The sequence below is a fragment of the Chiroxiphia lanceolata genome, chromosome 1 (genome assembly GCF_009829145.1).
Source record: "Chiroxiphia lanceolata isolate bChiLan1 chromosome 1, bChiLan1.pri, whole genome shotgun sequence".
NCBI lineage: Eukaryota > Metazoa > Chordata > Aves > Passeriformes > Pipridae > Chiroxiphia > Chiroxiphia lanceolata.
In genome coordinates this window covers 109643525-109665563 of record NC_045637.1, presented here as the reverse complement: position 1 = coordinate 109665563, position 22039 = coordinate 109643525, and the positions used below count along the sequence as shown (strand labels likewise).

Here is a 22039-nt window from a genome sequence, read left to right as displayed (position 1 = left end):
TTGCCTTCTACAGAAGAGCAGTAGCAAACCTTCATTTTGGGGATCTGAGAGTTGCAGAGGGAAGTCGTGCAGGATGGGCACTCATTTACAGCAAGTGTTGTGGTGCTTGCAGCTCGCTTGGTCTTGGAGAAAAGTCTGGGGTGAGCTCAGGTAAAAGCTTTCCTGGGAGAACCAGGACTTTGCCCTTAAAAATTGAGTGTGTGGGGCATTGTACCACATAACTTTTTAATGAAAAGAATTGAAGAAGATAACGTTCCTGAAAATGCGTTACTGAGGAAGAAAAAAGTATTTTAGACTGTAAAGCAAAACCTTCTAGATTCAGGCAGTAGGTGGTTGTTAGGCTGGGTGCTTCAGTGTCCTTTCTAAGGCACTAGATACTTTAACATCAAAAAAAAAAGGTCAGTGACCTGCTTGTAAAATCTGAAATGGGGTCCTGGGCCATGGGCAGAGTGGAGGGGGAAGCTGTGGGGTTGGGCAGGGGAAGCCAGTCTCAGTGTTGCCCTCAGGACCCTGACATAGTCAATGGCTTTTTTTTTCCAGTGCTGGACCCCCAAGTTTAAGAGGGGTATAGGAAAATGGTCTGGCTCAAGGATACCAAGATGGCAGGAGACTGCGAGGAGAGGCTGAGGGATGTGGGCAGGTTGGAGACAGGGAGGCTCAGGTTGATTCTATTAGCAGCTGACATGAGCTTGGAAAGGAGTTACAGGGGCAACATAGAAGTGGCCAGTACAAAAAGAGGCAGCAGGCACAGGTTCTGTCTTGGGACTTTTAAGATGGCCATCAGAGGAAAAAATGTCACTAGGATGTTACTTGCCCACAGAGGCGGTATGAAAACCCATGGAGGTTTTCAAGGCTCAGCTAAGGAAATACCTCAAGTGACCCAATCTAGTGTTGGTGACCACTGCATTTGGGCAGATGGTTGGATTGTCTGTGACCTAGGGACTGAGTTCATGATCAGCACCATCTATAATGGAAACTGGTTTGCCCTTCTGCCTCCATGTTTATCAGTTCCCATTAAATCCTGCTGTGCCTCCTTGAGGCATCATACAGACCTAGGTCACCAGAGGCTTGTTTTCTAACCACAGAAACCATAATGGACACTTGTGTATGCATTCATAGCCTGCAAACAAATTTATCAAAGGAGAAGGACCCCACTGTACTCAGCTCTGATAGTGAAGGGCTTTGGGAATTTGAACCTTTGCCTGGCGAGGGGACATCCAGGTGGGTGCAGTGCAAGCAGTGGCTTCCAGGACAGGGCAATGCTGACCAGCTGCAGCACTCCAGCATGGGCTGGCTGAGGGGGTGACAGGGAAACCTGGACCTTGTGGTACTCTATCCCACAGTCACCCGTGTCCAGTAGCAGCACTTGGTATACACAGGACGGTGTTTGCCCCATGGAGCAGCGAACCAGACATGCAGTTCACTTTCCCAGAAAATTTTTTGGTTCCTGACTGTTTAATAACCCTTTTAGATGTTTCAGTTTTTCCTTGAGGTTTAAGGAAAGGTGTCTGTGAGTGACTGTACTAATTGCCAAAACTTCCTAAGTAGTTCCCTTCACGCCCTTGAAGTCCTGAGGGATTGCTGGTTCTGGGTTAAAGCCTGGGGAGCTCCTGGGTGCGGCCTCCCACTCCCGTTTTGCTTCAGGGAGATGATGCACACCCTGCTCAGCCCTGCACGGGTCTTGCACGACACAGAGGCTCCACTGCACCCTGTGGGGATAAATCCATGACAATGAAAATAAGTGAGAGGGAAGGGCTGGAAAGAGTGGTAGTAAGTTTTTGGAAGAGACAAATACATTTTTAACCTGTTACTCAGTCTCGCTTGGCTCAAAGGTCACTACAAGCTGTGGTTTCATCTTGCCAGTGGGAGTCAAGGCTGGGGCTTGGCCTTGTGAGCAGCTCGGGTCCACCTCTGGCATGAGCAGAGCATCTCTGGTTTTGCAGGGAGAGGTAGGGGTCGGACAGTGTGCAATGTCTGAACACCAGGTAGGGCTTTGATTGAAATTGCTTTCAGTAAGTTAAGGTAACACTTAGGGAGAAATGAGCAGTGCCCCGGGGAAGGATGAGGCATTACAAATGCCACATTTTCCGCTGCCAGTCGACTGTTTCCTTATCCAGAGAGGAGGTACTTTGGATGACTCGTTCCCTTCAAGACACTCCAGAGTTAGGCAACTCACAAGCATGATTCTGCCAGGAACCAGCACTGCATGAAAGTGCTTCCTAGAAAACCCTAGTGGGCATGGAGCTACTCCAGCTGTCCACCAAGGTGAGAGCACTGTGACCTGCTGTGAAGGACAGCAACCCGCATGCTGTGACAAGGAATGGGTAGGAGTATGCCAGTTTGGTTGCTTTTCAGGAAAAATAGCCACAGATTCCTGCCCTCAGTCAGTCCCACCATACCAAGGAGACATACGACAGCGTCATGTCCAAGGGTGGGCCAAACCTTTGCACCTGCTATGCTTTGGGTCCGCTCCAGTACAGTGCATGAGCCAGATCTCCAGCACTGCATAGGATCAACTCCTTCCTGCAAATCTTGGTCTATGAAGGTTCTACCTTCCCACCACATGACAATTTTGGTCACAGTGCTGTCTGGTGGGAATGTGGAATGACATAATGTGATCCGTAGTCTGTAGACTATGTACATCTAGGTGTATATAGACATACACACCCACACAGACAGGTGGGAGAAGCTGTTACACCACCCCTGCAGAAAGAAATGTTACTCGAAGACACTGGCATGCAAGTTTCTGTTTTCTCACTTAGACATTTGCAACCAAACACATATCCTGTGGGTGGGAAGGTATTCTGTCAGTATTTTCCTTGTTCACTGGAGCTGTTTTTAATACATGGATAAACTAATTTATCCCTGGTTCAATATTTGTGCTGTTGATTTCCTTGCCCTTACCATTTATTTTTCGCAGCTCTCTTTTGCTTTATTTTTCCTCGTGCCTTTTCATATTGTTTGCTTTAGGTGTAGGCTGTGGCTATGTGTTCACACTGCAATCACTCAGTGTGGTCATATGTGCAAGCAAGTTCATGGGTCAGTGGCTGTAGGGTGGATACAGCCCTGGAGTAACTGCATCCACCCCGTTGAGCCCTTTCCAAACACACACTGTGGTTTACAGGACGGCATGGTGAGGGAGGTCCTTCTCCCTATCTCAGGTCTTTTGATGGAGTGGGACAAAGGTGTGAGTAGTGAGTTAGCAGGCTGGGGTTGTGGAGTGTGAAAAAGAGGTGGTGGTGGTTTATAACAGGGGCTGAGAAGACCATGAGTTGTGTGGAGAAAGTAAGCTGGGATAGCTGTCAGTTGTCTCCTCTGACACAAGGATGGGGGCCACAAGGGAAGCCAGCAAGCAGCAGCTTCAAAGCCAGAGGAGCTTCCTCTTCCTGCAGTGTGTCATTCAGCTGAGGAACTTCTGCCCGCAGGAAACACCAGAGGCTGACCGGGTCCTCAGGTTCAAAAAGGGAGCAATTCTATTCTTAAAAAAGCTGTTCTCTGGAAAAAGTGACATGATGGAGATATTTTTTTGTAATTTCTTGCAAAATTCTGAAAGTTTTTCTGAGAAGCAGAAGTACCTTATCCTGAGTCATTTTTGATTAATACATAATGTCTCAGCACTGGAGCATACATGTATCAGTGGGAGGGAAGGACTGGAAGAGTGGTAGTAAGTGTGGCGCAGTAGATGGTACTACCACTTTTTGAAAGAGACAAGTACATTTCAGTGTATTTCAGATATTTCGGTGTTTCTAGTGCAACAGTTGAACCAGAGTTGAGGGTCAAGCAACCATAGTACTGTAATTCCAAGTTCAACATCGTTGCTCCGTATATCTGGACTGATATTGCAATTTTTCCTCTCGCATCTCAGCCAGGGAAGGGATCTTGAAAAATAACCGCTAAAAAAATATTTTAACATCACAGCGTGTTGGCTTGCTCTTAAGGCAGCTCTGTATTTTTTCAGTGGCCTAAAACCTCAATTATCTGTCATGCCCCCAGGACTTCTCTTCAGGGCACAGGAGGCACTACACAAGAGAATTTTGCCTGAGTAGCCCTAAGCCTACATTTGATATATGTGTAGTTATGGTCTCTGTTTCATCTCTGTCTTTACCTTCTTCAGGAGCAGAGTCCTTGGGTGGCACTGGGTTGGGCACAGGGTGATATGGTTTTCATTCCTTCCGTAGGTAAATGCCCAAAGCCGGTCACCTATACCCTTAACTTTAGGTCCAGAAACCCTCTTTCAATGTTCAGTGAGAAGGAAGGAGTTGGACTTCGATGGCCCTTGTGGGGCCCTTCCAACTCAGGATATTCTATGATTTTATGATCCTATGGAACAGTGGAATTTCTGTAATAATTTTATTGGCATCAATCACTTCTCTGGTATTTGCCTGTGAGAAACTCATTACCAGGTAGCTGGGGCCAGATGACTTGGAATCAGTTAAGATCTGGGCTTGGCCATCTTGCATCAAGCCCTGACGTCCGAATGCCTGCCACAAGTTGGCTCATGTTAGATTAGAAGAGAATCTGCCTGCTGGGTACATGGGATGCCCTGGAGGCACAGGCCACCGTCATGGCCCATGGTTGGTGTATATGAGTGAGAAGCGATCAAATCAATGGTCCTTTCAGAGTAACAGCAGCACTGGCATGTCAGGATCATTAGGTAGATGTGATGTGTCCCGATACTAGGACATTCCTAAAGACTGAGATACAAGCTTAATGAAATTATGAGAGAAGGACCAATGTAGCACTTCATCAGTTCCAGCTCAAAAGAGATGGACCAGATGATCCTCAGCTGTTCTCCATCTGTGCTTTTTTTTTTTCTTTTTATTCCCCCAAGACTTCTTATTACTTTTCATTCCCTAGGCTGTGATTCAGGGAGGACTCAACACATACTAGATGATACATGTGGAAGCAGTCCTGTTGTGTCCAGTGGGAGACATCTTCTCGCCATGGTGCCCCTCAGGACCCAGGCAGGGGCTGTATCTGTGTGTGCCTTGCCAGATGCACCACTCACTCTCTGATCCCTCAGAGCAACTCCATGGAGAGGTTGGGAGGATGAGTTCACCTTTTCAGAGTGCCAAAAAGAAAAACTGCAGTGCTTTTGATCTGTGTTTTATTTTGAGTGCTACTTTGACGGGACATTGAAAAAAAACCAAAACGACAAAACAGAAGTAATTTGATGTTTATAAAAAATGTAGGTCTGTACATTATTAAAATGTTGCCTATTGTAAAAGGCAACTTCTCCAATAGCTGGACATGGGGTTGCAAATGCATAAATATGTAAAGCTAAGTATTGGGCTACACATATGTCTTTCCTACTTGGCATCAATGCCTGTGGTCGTGCTCTGGAAGTTTGACTTGTTTTGTCATTTTTGATACACAAAATAAACAAAACCTGAGACAAAGGGCAAGCTTGTAAATAGGGGAGCAGCCACTTGGGAATTCTATTTGATTCGTTTTCCTTTTATTACCTTCTTATTCCATCTAATAAGGTGACCTTGCAACAGATAGATGCAGATAAGGCTGGTCACCTCTGTTGTCTGATTTTGCAAGCTGGGAAGTGAGTTGCTGAAGCTGCTGGTAGTAGGAAGATTGCCTGTGAAAAAAGAATCTCCTACTTCTGTTAATTAAGCATGTACTTTTATGGGACAGATTGAAGTGATTAACTTACAACTTTTTGGGGGGGGATTTTTTTAAAAAAGAAATTAATAAGGGATAGTATTTTTTCATTGCTTCACCAAGGAGGAAATAAAAAGCCACGGTGCTGAACCACAGCCAGCCCTCTGACCAGCAAAGACAAAAGGATATTTGCCTGTAAGAAGACAGAGAGCACCCGCTGACAACATTAAAGAAGTTGAAACCATGTCTTAAAAACATTCCTGTAGTTTAAGTTGAAATTCCTTTTCTTGGACCTTGCCAACAACTGTCTTGGAGAGTATTAGGGTTCAATGGCTTTTCCTGGCAGGGCAAGCTTGTACGAGCTGGGGCAGAAGGTCATGTAGGAGTGCAGAACCATATGCCAAGTTTAGTTTTGTTGAATTGAGATACTACTAGTGCATAGAAAAACATAATGGCAGAGATAAAGGCAAGACCAGCAGCTGCACAAAGTGAAAGGAGAACTGAAAGGTAGGTGTTAGTCTGCTGATAAAAACAAAAAAAATGTCAGCCACCTTCCAAGATGGAGTAGGTTCATGGCAGGGCAGAACCCACACCCACGTAACTTCTACAATCTTTCCTTGAACTCTGAGGTTCAAAGTGAGGGTCAGAACATGCACACTGTTGAAATCAGTCTTTTGCAAAACCCCATAAGACTGAAGTATGACTGTCCCTGGTGAATACACGTCCTGCCTCTCCTGCTTACCCTCCAGCACACATCTAACAAAATTTTCTTCCAGAGCAAAATGTTACATCAATTTGTTCCTGTTTGCAAAAATCTGTAGTTTTTGCTGCAGGATTATTGTGTCAACACAATTTAAGATGCCTCCAACCAAGCATAGAATGATATATAAAACAGGTTGAGACTGGATTAGAAAGGCACTGTCTGTGACTTCAGATGAAATGGATTACTCTGTTCGTGCAATTCAGTGGAAACCAGTAAGATACATCATAAATGTTCAGATTATGTGCATTATTAGTTATGTTATTGTACTGACATTCCACGTATACTTTACTTCATCCCATACTGCTTCTAAACAAAAATGTCTTTCACCCTCCAGGAGGAAGGAAGTGCAGAATAAAAGCAATGCTGAAAGGTAAATTGGGGTTGCAGTGTTTTTGTCAATAGTGAAATATGTAGTTGCCAGCACATTGTCTGATGCTGAATGGTGAGTGATGCTCCGTCTACTAAGAACATTGGTGTTTCAGATGTTCTTGCAGATGTCCTGTGAGATTATAGATGTGTACTGAACCCTCAGTGCCCTGTGATGCGCTAGTCATGCTCTCAAGTAAGGACACCCAACATACACTTGCCAGCAAGCAGTGACATGCTCGAAGGGTGGCATCTGCTAACTCAGCTCCTAGCTCACACCAAATGAAGCAGTCCTCCTAAAGTAAATAACTGAGTGATCTGAACTGATGGAGAAAAGTCGGTGCCTTTGAAGGCTTCCACAGGCAGATCATGTTTAGGGACATCCTACATTTAGATGTGGCAGCCTTGTGGATGGAATCCTACCTTGCTGGACTCTGGGCTGCTGCCATGAATGGAGGCATCAGGGGGCTGAGGCTGCTCCCACAACTGAACCACCTCTACATTTCTAGGTATCTGGGGGCATGTTTATATCTCATTGTCATCTCACTGTGCCCATGTCACTGTTGGCCTGTATACCATCGGCTCTCCCTTCTGTGTGGTAGACTCATTTCTCCATCCTCAGTCGCCCCGAGGATCATGGTGGCAGTGGGGCACATGGGGTCCAACCATCTCCTGAGCAGAGTCCTTTCTTTGGTACCACTGTCAGCAAAGAGCAGCCAGCAAACAGCTCCTGTTCCATCACATTTCTTTCTCCTCCTGGACATAGCATGTTCTTCCTCTTTCCCACTTAGTGCTCCCACTGGGCTATCTCCCTTGACATCCGCCTCACCCCAAGGGGAGGGGGGCAGCATCAGGATCCTTGGGCTTTCCAACCCATATGTGTAAATTCTGGATTTTAGCCCACAGCTTCAAGTACTTCTGTCCCAAATGTGATGACAAAAATCTCATTAATTTCAAAGAAAGTTAGACTGGTCCTAATGGGAAACTGTTTTCCGAAGGATTAAATGTTTGTGGGCTTCCTTGTAAAGTTAGCATTGGAGCTGCAGTCCCTGGTGACCTGGATATTAGGGCATAGGTGAATTCTTGTTACTCATCTAGCCCATGATTTTACTGTTTGTCAGTGAAGGGTCTGTCCACTTGTCATCTGATTGTGCAAATCACCTTCCATGTGAGTCGGGATTTAAGTTTCGCTGTTTTTCAGAGTCTGACTATGTGCAGAGGGAGTTGTAGTCATTTTTTTTTTTTCCGCGGGAACTTCCTTTCTCTAAACACCACCCCTTGGCAGTGGACCTGCTGACACCTCAGAGCAAGATACAGATAAAAAGGGCAGCCTGTCTTCCTTTTCCCCAGTCAGAAGCAAGTGGCAGAGACTACTCAGGAGCTTGGAAGCTGCTGGCATCACAGATATCTCAGGTAGAAACTCTGACAAGAACCATGAGCAGCACCGCTGGTGAGTTTTTACTGCGTGATATGATATGTTAGATGTGTGGTTTGGCAAATCTACTGCAAGGAGGATGGCAGCTCCAGAGATTCTCACCCCTCTGATTGCCATGGGTGACACCTTGGGGAAAGGAGTTTTGATGTTACCACTGTTCATGGGGGATCAGTTTGCTCTGGCTGTGCAAATTCTGGTTTTGACAGATTGGCAAACCAACTGAATAATGCAACCCATTTTTCATCACTTTTCATTAACCTCTAGGCATGTGGTTCTATCAATGATGGGAAAAAACGCAGCTCTTTTAAACTTGTTCCACGTCAAGGTTAAAAGAATTTCTCTTGTTTCAGGTCACTTAATCATGTAGATTATTGCTCTTTAGTGACAGTTGATAGCATCTGATGGAAGTTGTGAAATAACTGAAAAGAGGATTTATTTGGGCTTGAGCTCCATCCCATGGCTGTCCTGTCCTGCTGCCCCATTCTCAGGAGATGCTGCACATACCTAGAAAGGTGCCTGAGTCACTCCTGCTTAGCTGCTGAACCACTACCACTGGCCAGCCAAACGCCAGGGTGTCCAAAATCTTTGTGGTTTGGGATGTAGCTGAGCAGCTGCACATGCAGGCTGGGTAGTGCCTACAGCAGAGTTGGGAGCATGGCTCCACAGCCTTCAGGAGGGGAAGGGTGTCCTGACACCACTCCAAGCCCCTCAATTTCACATCTCTGTACTCTGTGTATGAGCTGAAATTTTCCAGGAAGTCTTGGACAGCAGCATCCTTGGGATGTGATCTCACATCTCTGGGATGGGAGAGTGTTTACCTGGAGGCTGGGCAAGGATCGGCAGTAAATGCGGGTATCCATATTTTGTTCTCTCTTGAAAATACCACAGTCCTCATCGCACTTCTGCCCTGTCCTTCTGAGCAGCCCATGTTCCCACTGAAACCAGGCCTACTAAAATTTTCTGCTCCGTGTTAATATTTCTTTTTAAACCACATCACCTCATCATCAGCCCAAGATCCTTACTGGTGCCAAGTCCTCATGTCCCCAGTTTTGTTCTGGTTGATCACTGTGCTCTTGAAACTCTGAACATCTCTCCAAGCAGGTAGCAATGCAATGGGACCAGGGGGTTAGTGTAGGAACAAGCTCTGTAAGTGATAAATCATTGAACTAGGAGATAAAAATACTGCCTTGAAATTTCTTCTGTTAAAAAAAAAAAAAATAAGGAAGGAAAAAAAATCTGACAGCGTTTGGGACTTGGGTTTGCTTCTGTATTGCCCCAGGAGCAAGAGCAGACAGGACTGCCTCTTGCAGCTCAAGCCTCCATCCCACGAGCGGGCACATTCTTGGCATGTTCAGCTCTGCTGTAAATCATTAATTTCCGTGTTGGCAAATGGAGGTGCCTGCAGGCAGCTGGACTAGGGGTGTGTGGGTGCCCAGTTCCGTGCCCTGGCCAGGGAGCAGAGCAGGAAGCTGAAAGCAGCAGGTTGTGGATTGCCCAGGGAAGACAGGCTGTGGCCAAGCCCCCTCGGATGTGGTGATGGGTGCGCCACTGGCTGGCTCTGAGGCATTCCTTGGCGCAGGACACCGTGCCGGTCAGATCATAGGGTGTCACGGGTGTGTTTGCACAGGAATAAATGCAATGCAATTGATGGGCAGTGCTGAGCGGAGACAGGTCTTTGGCACTGAGCAGCATTGTCAGGCCATATTCCAAGGCAGCTGTTGTCTGCAGATTTTCTCCATGCGTCCTCAACATTGGTGATGTCTAGAAACAGGAGATGGAAATGCAATTCCTAAGTTAAGAAATGCTGGAAGGATGGATTCCCCAGAGCCCTTTCCCACATCCATCCTATGCATTCAAGTCCCACATCTCTTCGTAGCCCTCTCCCATCACCAGGGCTGTTTTCTGATATCTTCTCAGCACAACACCAGGGTTTCCATAAAGAACAAGGTTGAGCAGCTTTAGTGTTTGCAGATTTCTTAATGCTAAGGAATATGGACTTCCTCTTCATCCTCAAGAGGATTAAGGAGCTAGCTCCATCTGAAATTTTTTGACATAAACATACGCACACCCCGTTGCACAAAACATCAGCCCAAGGTCAGCAACTGGCATGCAGCAAGCAAACAAAAAGCACTTGAAAACTGTATCAGTTAACAAAAGGTGCTGGTCAATTTAAGTCTATTTGCTGTGGCACTGATATCTGTAATGTAATTAAGATAAATATGGTTTATATAGTTACTAAGAAGAAATACCTGGAGGTAGTAATCTGGTCAGTTCAGTTTACTCAAGGCTGCAGTTGCTGCCCAGCACAGGTTGCAGTAGGAAGTGTGACACTGATTTCAGCCTGCCCTGGGTCCAGCCCTGCATGTGGCATCTCTCATGCCACAGCAGATGCCAGCAGATTTCAGACTCTTCAGTGTTAGGAATGGCTCTTGTTGATACTCAAGTTAGCATGGTTGCCTGGTATCATGCAAATCTGTCAAGACATTTGGTGAATTAATCCTTTCAGCCATTATGCCTTTGACTTGCTAACTTCTAAGTTACCGTAAGCCGTTTTTGCCTCTCCCATGTCTTCATCTGAATCACTCATGAGACAAGTGCTTATGAGGTATTGTTACTCCCTACTGTTCACACGGAATTTATCCTTTGAGGATATTTAATGGGCAGGTCCAAGACAGGTAAAATGCTCCCAAAGAAATACAGCTCAGCCACATTCTGGCATGCCCTGGCTTTCCCTGTCATACCAGGGCAGCCTGCCAAAGCCTGATGCAGTGACCCCCAAATCCGCATCACCACTGAAAGCTGAGGGCTTTCTCTTTGCTCAAGTGTATCACTGGGTTGTGCCCCTCAGAGCTCCACTCCTATGCCACAACCCTGAGCAATGAGCTGCTGGGCATAGAGTTGCTGAGGCTTTTCCCAGCCCTGCTCCTGTCCAGAGTTGCAGGAGTAAAGGGCAGGGGAGGAGACAGTGATTTTAAATATTCTGACTTACAAAATCAGCTGCTCTGTTGAAAATGGATGGGAGTGAGGCACTTGCAAGGGATTCTTGCTGGAGTTCAAATCTGTGCTGAAGTCAAATGGGAAAAGCACTAGTTGTCATGAAGGGGGACAGTGCCCTGTGGTGAGTGTGCTGCAGCAATCCACCTGGAGTAGGAACAGCCTCCTGCCTTGACCTCCTACTCTTTGGCCCTGGACTGCTGCAGCTTGACTCTGCTTCCCTACTGTACTGCCCAGGGTGTCTGAGGTTGACCTCTGGGTATTTATATTATTTTATATTGGTTTATACTATTTATCTTATGTTATATTACAGTAGAATCATAGAATAGCTTGGATTGGAAGGGACCTAAAAGGTCATCTAGTTCCAGCCCCCTTACCATGGACAGGGACACCTTTCACTAGTCCGGGTTCCTCAGACTCCATCCAATCTGACCTTGAACACTTCCAGGGATGGGGCATCCACAACTGTTCTGGGCAACCTGTTCCAGTGCCTCATCACCCTCACAGTAAAGAATATTAATATATTTTGTATATTAGATGTTATATTAAATATATTATACATTATTATACTATACTATAATTTATAGTGCTTTGCCCCTCACATTTATCATCCCCCTAGGCAGGCAACATCTCTGCAGCACAGCTAGCTTCCAGCCTTCCTTTGGTTCCTCAGGTTGTAAAAGAAACCAAGTCCACGGAAAAAGAAAACAAACCTTGCAAATATTCACATATGCAGATTTCTGTAAGAGGTTGAGTGATGACTGTTGTGATATTATTTGGGACTAATTTTTGAGGGGGAAATATAAAGAATCAGCTTCGGTGTCCTTAAGAGTCCCATTTCCCAGGCCCTTGGCATTCCAGAGACACTGGGGATCTCGACAATTGAGAGGAGCTGAATTTTGGCATATTCGGTTTACTCCCTGCTTGACTGAGTGTGCTACATTTTATGAGGAGCAGTAAAAGCTACTGTTAATTATTATTTGATAATCCATTAGTTATAGTGATACTCAATGTGATTCCTTGTGCTGGGTCACTGGGCTCTCTAGATGTTTTGATAACTCACAGGGCTGCAATAATAATAAGAAAACTTCGCTGAGCAATTACCATCAATCTCTTTTTTTTCCTCTCTCCTTTTCTGCTAATGTCTTTCCAGAGACCAGTCTGAAGGCCACTGGGATTGACTTTCTTAAGAGCCAGAACACCCGCGAGCACCAGACAGATGGGTACAACATCAAGAACCTGGTGGTGCGGCGTGGGCAGCCCTTCCGGGTGCAGGTCAGCCTCAACAGGGAGCTGAAGGCTGCTGACAAGCTGTCACTGCGCTTCAGCATCGGTAAGTAGGATCCCCTCTGCAGACATTGGGCAAAGATGGAGAGCCCTGGGAGCCTCCAGCTGCCTGATCCTGGCACTGCACAGGCATTGCAGACCTGTGCAACCCTCCCACATATTGTCTTGAATTTGTTTCCAGGTGAAAATCCGACAAAAATCAGGGGGAGCCTGATGTCACTGAAACCGGAGAAGGAGCAGGGTTTCAACGGGTGGAAAATCTCCGTTGTCAAGAAGAATGGCAAAGAGGTAGAGCCTGTGGACAAGGGGCTCAATGCCCAGTGCCAAGCCCACCAGAAGCTACAGAGCAAATCATCCTCATACCTGTCCTGCTTTCCCTTAATCCTATCAGCCTTGCCCTGCCTAATTCATTTTTCCCCCCACGCGCAGGCAGTATTGGCCCCATCCTACTGCCTTGCCCTCCCTCCCTGCATGGACCTCCATGGCCACCAGCTTTGCCACTCATGCTGGTCCTGTGGCACCATGTTTGTGCCGTGCCTGTACCATGGTGGAGTGTCCCTCATGCCGTCTCTCCTTGTTGCCTCCTCAGTGCCTGCTGTCTGTCACCAGCTCACCCAGTGCCCCTGTGGGAAAATACACCTTGAACGTGAAGACTGGGACTAACATTTACAAGCCTGAAAATGGTGTCATCTACCTTTTGTTCAATCCCTGGTGTAAAGGTGAGTGGTCCTGCAGCTGGGGGTGATAATTACTGCTGCCAGGGACTGTCCTTTGGCAGAACTTTTCTTCATCTTTTGCCTTTCCTTCTTACATACATTGCTTTTTCCCCCTAAAACACTGCAAACAGCAACCTCATGGAGCTAGTAGGAAGCTGGGCAATAGCAATGAGCCAGCTCCTTGCTGGGCACTCTCCAGTGATGGGACATAGAGTACCATCTCTCTGTCACCTCTGTTGGCACCTCTTTGTGACCCCTCTTTGTTTCCCTGAGCCATCACAAAGGTTAACTGAGAGGAATGAGTTGGCTTAAAATTCAGACAAAAAATAACCAGACATAAAACCATGTGTTCTTAGTTGGAATCAGTTACCCAGTTCTCTCTGCTATCTACCTAGTTCACTACAGTGTTCAGAAATAAGCTTTTTGCTATAATAAAAGAGTGGTCATGTAGCAATAGACCTACAGGGGGAAAATAAAGGATAATCTTATAGGAAATTCTTCCACAATAGGAACAAAAAAATGTGAGTACTACATGGTCATTATTTGGTGTGAATATTGAAGACCATTGATTCCCCCAGTTTAGTTTTCCATGGGAAATTTCGTATAATGTGTGCAAACCACCTAACTTCTGAGGGTTGTTTTTTTTTTCCAGATGATGCCGTCTTCATGGACGATGAGGCACAGAAAAAGGAGTATGTGCTCAACGACACAGGCTACATCTATGTTGGGTCTGCATACAGCATATATGATAGGCCCTGGAATTTTGGGCAGGTAAAACACCCTTATTCTCCCCTTCGGCATTTGTTTCAGTGAATCAGACTTATAAACAGTTTAAGCCTGTGAGTAGCAAAAAGTGCTGGAATGGTCCTGCTGCCTTCACTGGGAGGGCTCACCCGGTTAGAGTAACCCACCTACAGGTGGAGAATGGTGTTTAATAGCACATTTATAGTCAGATCATGTGATCCGTGGCAAAGAATGTTGAAACTCAGGACAGAGTTGTGGTTGAAAAAATTCCCTTAAGGGAATTCCTGCTCTCATGCAACTGTAGCTGTTGGTAACCAGCTCATGAGCTGTGGAGGGGGCTGACAGGGGAAAAAAGTCTGATTATTTACCTGTTGCATCATGAACAGGAATAAAAAGGGTAGAAGTGCTGGCAGAGGTTATCACCTTTCAAGTGGTGCCTTCACTGATGGCTGGGTCCAGGACACAATCAGCCACTCTCTCAGGAAGGGTGTTCCTTCACACTGCCTGTGAGATAACTCCAGAGGAAAGGAATGTCGAATTGGCTTGGGTTAGAGATAAGAGGTGGATGCCAGAGCAGATTTACTGGCATCCTGTAGAAAGCACACAGGCACCCAAGCAGAGTATCCTGCATCATATCCAGACAGAATTCCCCACAAAAAGATGTTGGAATCTGTTTTCTGTTTTTGCTTTTGTTTTCATTTTTTTGTTCGTTTTATAAGTTTACAATTTCAAGCTGCAGGATAGAGATAGCCCAACAAAGGTGCTCTCACTGATGCCTTTGCACAAAAGGGGCCAAAGGGCATCATCATAGGGCTGTTCCTATCCTAATATTTATTCTGCTGTTAAGCAATGAGCATTGATATTGATATTCTGCCAAGCTTCTTTGGATCGGATGTTTGACATCTCTGTGAATTGGTCCTCAGGGAGCCTTATCACCACTTGCTTATTAGGAATCTTTGCTGTAATAATCTGCATTTACGTACCTTTCTTTTTTCCAAGGTTCATTTTGTACCTATGTCAATAGACGGAATATTTGTAGTGGTCTTAAATTTTCATTACTCTTGTGATTAATTTGCAGAGTTGAAGGTATATGACATTGGTGACTTAGTACTAGTCACAGAAGTAAAGATTACTGGGTCGGGTTCCAACGGTGTTTGCAAGATACATGAGACAGGCTTTTGTCTTCCAGAGTAGGATTTCATTTTAACCCTTCTTTGGAGAAGACAGCTTTGGGAAGCCCCATAGCCTTGAAAATTTAATATCATAAAGGAAGTTTAGAAGTTAGAGCTTGTCAGACAGTTTCCTCCAAGTATTTGCTTTACACTGACAAGCAAATTCTGTTTTAGAGCAGCATATAAAAATGCCTCCATTTTCTTCACAAAACAGTTTGAGGAATTCATCTTGGACGCCTGCATGTATCTACTGGACAAAAGCAAACTCAGTCTGACTGATAGAAGGGATCCTGCATATGTGTCCAGAGCCATGTCTGCTTTGGTAAGCCTCTCTCAGTGAAGTGCTTTGCCCCTCCAGAACTCCCTCCTCCTTCTTACTTGCTCTTCCTTCCCCGGGACCGTGAACACCATTTCAGGAAGTATCTGAAATAGATTTCTTTGAGAAACTGCAAGGAAAGAGCCAGAGGCATTTTGGGTCGAGGGAAGAGGTGGACAAAATATCTTCCCATCTCCAAAGCTTGCAGCTGCTCCAGTGGTTGTTCTTCCTCATCAGCTGTGTTGGTGGGGTCAACACAAAGATTGTGTTTTGATGGAGTAACTGCTCTCTGTGGTGGGACCCTTCTTGGAGCGCTGGGTGCAGGGTTAATTTTGACTACCCCGAGCAGCAGTGCCACCTCCCTCTAAATACCCAGATAGAGGGTTTCCAACCAGGGGAGCCCCCAGACAGCACCAGAAGCCTTGCTGGGTGCCACAGGGCTGTGGAACACCTGGGAAGACACAGAGAGGGCAGAGACCACGAGGATTTAAGCCTCATTCAGCCTCATTCCTTTATTTTTCTCCTTTGCATATGTGTGTGGCCACAGGTTAATGCCAATGATGACAGCGGTGTCCTGATGGGGAACTGGTCAGGGAATTACAGTGGTGGGACGTCCCCTATGGATTGGATTGGGAGTGTCACAATTTTGCAGAAGTATTACAAAACAAAGAAGCCAGTCAGTTATGGCCAATGTTGGGTCTTCGCAGGAGTCCTCACTACAGGTAAACAGTGAACTGTCTCCCTTCTCTAACATCCTAATTACTGTGCTAGAAAGTCAAATTCCCCTGCCTCTGAACAGCAGAGGTGGCAGGGTCTGTCATGTAACGAGAGGCTGAGAAAGCCAGGACTGCTTAGCCTGGAGAAGAGAGGGCTCTGGGGGTCTTATCCTTATGTATAAATACCTGACAGGAAGGAGTGGGGCACAGACAGGCTCTTCTCAGTGATGCCCAGTGAAAAGACCAGAGGTGATAGGCATAACCTGAAACATGGGAGGTTCTGTCTGAACATGGGAAATAGTTTTTTTCACCATGAGGGTAACCAACCACTGGCATGGGTTGTCCAGAGAGGTTATGGAATCTACATCCTTGAAGATATTCAAAAGCCATCTGGACACAGTCCTGGGCATCTCCTCTAGCAGACCCTATGTGGGCAGAGGGGTCAGATGAGATGATCCCCAAAGATGCCCACCAACCTGAGTGATTTTGTGATCCTGTGTTTTGTCGGTCTATGCTGCAGTCATGCGTTGCTTGGGAGTTCCAGCCCGCTGCGTTAGTACCTTCAACTCGGCGCACGATACGGAGGAGAACCTGAGAGTTGACATTTACTTGAATGAATCAGGAGAAAAGCTGAACTGGATGTCTCTCGACTCTGTCTGGTACTGTCAAATGGAGCTAATGCTTTCTACCCCTTGTGCTGCCTTGCAGTGCCCCATTTCCCACCCCCAGCAATTCCTTTGATAATTTCCCCTATTGCCCAGGACAGAGAAAGCCTGGGGTTTCACAGGCTTACACACAAATACCTATTAAATCTGCCCTTAATAAAGGCTTAAGGGAAGGGATCATGACTCTTCAGGCTGTAACAGCTCACTCCTTTTCTTTCCAACCCAAATGCATGCAGGAACTTCCACGTGTGGAACGATGTCTGGATGAAGCGGACAGATCTGCCAGATGGGTTTGATGGCTGGCAGGCAATTGATGCAACTCCTCAGGAGCAAAGTCAAGGTAGGATTTACCTAGAAAGGCTCTTCTGCAACTCTTGAGGGAGGCAGGGACATTTTGTATGAAAGCCATGCTCCCCATTCAGCAAAGCACATACTCTCCATGCACATCTTCACGTGCTGGGGCAGTGACACCCTAAAGCAGGAGATCTCACTCCTGCCATCTCAGGCCAGGATGGGAGGAACAGCATCTCTTGGTAGGCAGAAAAACAACTTTGTAGAATGCTATGGGGACATGAATGTCATTTCAGAGGTTAGAGCACACCTAAGGCATGGAGATCATGAGCCTGTTCATTGGTAGATGGGAGGAGTGACCACCAAAATTGGTGACTACCCTCCCTGCACAGATTCAGGGAATTTGGAAGCAGAAAAAAACTCAAAACATTAATTCTCAAGGCAGTGCAGAAAGTGGAATATTGCCAGGAGTTCAAACACCGATGTCTGGACTCAGTTAACTCCATAACTAAGCTGCGACTTTTTAACCTTAAAATTGTATAAGTGAGGGGAAACACATAAAACCTCTTACCAGACCTTGGCCATCTACAAAAAAGCCCAAGCAGCTGTGGAATGAATAAGAGCTTTTGGAGTTCATTACTAAGTTGGAGGACTATTTACTGCTAAGTGTCAACTACCATGGCCACAGATTCCTGCTTTAGTGTGTCTGAGAGTAGAATAAAAATTGGATTCACTGCTCATTTTTGGAAAATCAGCTGGTATTGAATGCACTTTCTAGGTGTTTTCCAGTGTGGTCCATGCTCAGTGAAGGCTGTCCGAGAAGGAGATGTGTACTTGTCCTACGATAGCAAGTTTGTGTATGCAGAGGTGAATGCTGACAAAGTCTACTGGATTGTCAAGAAGGTGAACGGCAAGGATAAGTACATCAGGGTTAGCACGGAGACCCAGGATATCGGCAAAAACATCAGCACAAAAGCCGTGGGGCGGAACGAGCGGGAAGACATCACCCTGCAGTACAAGTACCCTGAAGGTGACTGCCCCAATCCTCTAATGTAGTGCTAAAGAGGAGACCCCTGACCATGTAGGTCACCCTCAACACGTGTTGTCTCAGGAGAAAACTGCAAGAGTAGCTGCAGTGACAAACCTGGTGTAAGACCTGGAGACCCTCGGGAGGCAGCACTTATCCTGGGCATCCTCATGCCCACAGTGACACCTATAGGCTGCTCTTTAAGGACAAGCAAGTTAGCAGGCAATGAAAGAAATGGACTGAGTGATGAACCTAGTCATCAGACTGACCTTTGCTTTATTTCTTCATTCTTTTCCTTTTTGTCTTTCCTTTCCCCACACCATATCGGAAACAAAAAATCCTATGCTTTCTCCTGACAATTATCAGATCCAGCCATGTTGTCCTAGATTATTAAACCCTTTCCAGTGAGTAGGACAAAAATATCAAGCTGAAAAATTTAAGAGCATCCATCCTCCAAAAGTGTCTCTTTCAGGAAATTCTTCTAGTCCAAAATGCTAGTTAGATTTGGTGGTAGTGTAAACAGGAAGGTCTCCTGAGCAGAGGCTGGAGGTGCCCTGACATCCTCCATCCTCTCTGCTTAGAAACAGAAGCATAAATAAAGGGAAGATGGCTCTGCGTGAGGAGACTGAGATACAGATATCATCCATATTTTTCTTTATCCAGGCTCCAAAGAGGAAAGGAAGTCCATGGAAAGAGCTTGCTCCTTCATACGCCCTTCAGGACTGGTTCCTCGTTCAGGCTACGCTTCAACTATGGAGGAACAGGGTATGCGTAGAAGTACAAACAAGCCTGTGGTCCTGCACGAGACAGTCACCAAGACTGGGCTCCATCTTGAGATAACCAATACGGAAGCTTTGCATCCTGGCAATCCCCTTGAACTGGCCATCACAGTGAAGACATCTACTCCTGGAAGCTGGACCATTGATCTTGCTGGCTCTTGCCAGCTGCAGTACTATACTGGAAAAGTTCAGGCCAACCTTGGAACTATCAAGGAGACCATCAAGCTTGAAGGCAAATCTGGTAAGACCAGAAAGCTTGGTGTGTTCTGTGCACTATTTACTGTGGCAGTCTGGGATTTGTAATAGCTCCACTATAGACCAGTGTATGGCTCTGTACTTTGTGAAGAGCAGAAATTGCCTGCCTGCTACCTCCCTCCCTTGTTACCGCATTTGGAAGTCTCAGTTACAGACTGGGATCCCTCTGCAGCAGGGACTAAAACATGAAGGCCCTGTCCCTGCTGCAGCTTCAATGAGGTGGTTAGAAATACATCAGTGTGGGCAGACAGAGGTTTCCATGGTGTGAGTGAAGTGTGCTGGAGTATCTCCCTCCTGTCCTTACTGTATAAACATCAAAGATGCCACTGCAGGCTTTGATGGATTAGATCCCTCACAGGATTTAGATAGCTGGAAATTTCAGCCTTGTTTTGTTCTTGTTTGCCACTCTGATCTTGGTGGTGGTGACGCTGGTGAGTGTATTTTCTGAATTTTTTGCCCAAGGAAATTTCCGCCTCCTGACTGCCTGCCTGGCTGATCCCAAGAGCTGTTTGCTCCTGTGCATTGTGTATCTTTGAGTGACCCGGGTTGCATTTCTGATCCCCAGCAGTGTAACTGAAATTTGCTAAATAAGAGACAAACGAGTGATGAATAATTAACAACCCTTTGCTCATTCCAAGCATGAGTCACTCTTGCAAAAAAAAAAAAAAAAATCTCTGCTGTTGGTGAGTGCTGAGTGTCTTAATACTGTCAAAACGCAGCAGGGTAGGACACAAAGGTGTGTCCAACATATATACATACATACATACATTTAGGGAAAAGGACAGACATTTTTGTTTTTATTCCAAGAAGCCAGGAAGCTTTGCAGCTAAAGCAATGCTCAGACACCAGCACTGCTGACTTCAGGGCTTTCCTGAGCCGCTGGAAGCTTGTCCAGACAATTAAAAATAAAATCTGAAATGAAAGGAAAGCAAGCAATTTTATAGCAAGCAGTGCCTCAGAGAAACCCCAGGGGACACAGGTTTAGATGTACCTAATCTCCTGCTCCTCTGCCTCCTCCTGAGTGCTGGGGCAGCCGGGGATGAGGGCTGCTAAGATGCTGGATGTGAACCTGAGCCAGTGCTCATCTGGGCAGAGAGATTGTCGGGACTCAGCTACCCCTCCCATGGGCGGCATGTGCCAGGTACCGCCCGCCCAGCCAGGGCTTCCCCCAACAGGGGCTACACCCTGAAGGGAAAGCAGCATGGTCTCAGGAAATACAGTTCATCCCACACCCTGAGACACCAGCCACCAGAGCTGACTTTGCCACCCAATTCCTGAGTGTGTGATGAAGCATCAAGTTGCATTTTCTTTCCTGCAGAAATGCAGATCCCTCTGAAAATAGCACCTGACGCGTATATGAAGACATTGGCCTCGGTGGATGATGAAGTGCTCATCCTTGTCACTGCCATTGCTGAGGTCAAGGAAACAAATGACAAACTCACCAAGGAGACGTCAATGAGATTTGAGTACCCCCCCATCACTGTCCAGGTGAGGCAGGCAGCAGCCAGGCTCCTGGGGAACTGAGCCCTGCTCAGTGTGGCATTCACAGGAGGATATCCCAAACAACTGCCTCCTGGGATGCTCAGTCCTCAGCATTTTATTTGGCTATTCAACCCTTACCTGAAAGTTGAAAGCAGCCATGAAATGAAAATATTATTGCCCCATCTAAAATGGGAAGGTAGGGGCTGCTGGAGGGAAGGGGATGGAAGAGGGCAGTTTGTACAGAGCCCATCTCCAATCCCATTTTCTGAAGGAAAAACATGTTGAGAAATCAGAGAGAAATCAGCTGGGAAAACATAGTTCCATGGGAGGGTGGAAAGGATAGAAGGGGGGAAGGAGTTGTCCCACACCATGCTGGTGGTGCACAGCAAACCTGCAGCAGCTCTGGAACCTTTATTACCCCTCTGATCCCTGATGTTTGGGTTTGTTCCTCTCTTTCCTCCTCTGCCAGATGCCCGAAGTAGCCAAACTGAACAATGACTTCACCTGTGCCTTCATCTTCAAGAACAAGCTGAATGTGGCTCTGGAAAACTGCAAGCTGCTGGTGGAGGGCTTGGGCATATTTAAGATGACAACGTTTGATCAGGGGTAAGGAGATGAGCCCATTAAATGACCCTGGCAGTACTCTGCTTTGTTTCTTTTTTTTAATTTCCCTTGGAGAAGTGGTTAGGGGATTTGGAGTAAGAGGACCCTTTGCCAGCTGTGTTTGAAACTGCACCACGTTTGGCCACAGTCCACATAGGAGAAAGAAGCACACAGATGTTGGCAGGCTCAGGGCATTGGGGCATGACAGGGGCTCTCCCTGCGCTCCTGCTGTGATGCCGTGTGCTGCCTGGTCAGTGTGAACACAGCTGCTTCCTTCAGAGCTGAATTGAATGTTTCAGCAGTAGCGGGAACTAACTTTGGGGAAGGTCCCCAGGATCAACAGGACCACCAGCCAGTGCCACCATGCCACACCCCACTTGCTGCACGTGGGTCATGACAAAAGGGAAACACTGCCGGCAAACACATGCATTGCCTATTTCTTTAAGTGAAATTATTCAAAAGCAGCAATAATCTCATGCCAAGATTATTTGGGTTTTTTTTGTCCTTAGGGATATAATGCCTGGCAGGATCATGAAGTCTGAAGTAATATGCACTCCAACAAGACTAGGAGAGAAGAAAATAGTAGCCAAGCTGACCTCAAACCAGATCAAAGGGATCTCTGCAGAGAAGGCTATCACCATCATCGAGTAGGATCGGTGCCTCGGTGGGGTGCAAACAGTTGCCTTGCTTAAGCACGTTGCATCGCTGGGCGTCTAGGCACTTCTTGCCTCCTTGATTGCTGGATAGTACTTTCAAAGTAAAGAGCAAAAATACCATTAGCCTGACTTAAAGGGCACAGTTGCATTGATTGCAGT

The 22039-nt window shown here is 46.3% G+C and overlaps 1 protein-coding gene across 1 annotated transcript; it reads left to right on the top strand.

Annotated features, from left to right (window-relative positions):
- Positions 1 to 7878: 7878 nt before the first annotated feature.
- TGM4 (transglutaminase 4) lies at positions 7879 to 22015 on the top strand. The gene is made up of 14 exons (XM_032692854.1): positions 7879 to 8192; positions 12325 to 12504; positions 12640 to 12746; positions 13048 to 13177; positions 13827 to 13945; positions 15305 to 15412; positions 15954 to 16128; positions 16643 to 16781; positions 17024 to 17127; positions 17857 to 18108; positions 18769 to 19125; positions 20458 to 20627; positions 21091 to 21227; positions 21734 to 22015. Exons 1-14 carry the CDS (start codon positions 8177 to 8179, stop codon positions 21873 to 21875), a joined length of 2136 nt encoding a protein of 711 aa, XP_032548745.1. The 5' UTR covers positions 7879 to 8176; the 3' UTR covers positions 21876 to 22015.
- The last annotated feature ends 24 nt before the right edge of the window (positions 22016 to 22039 follow it).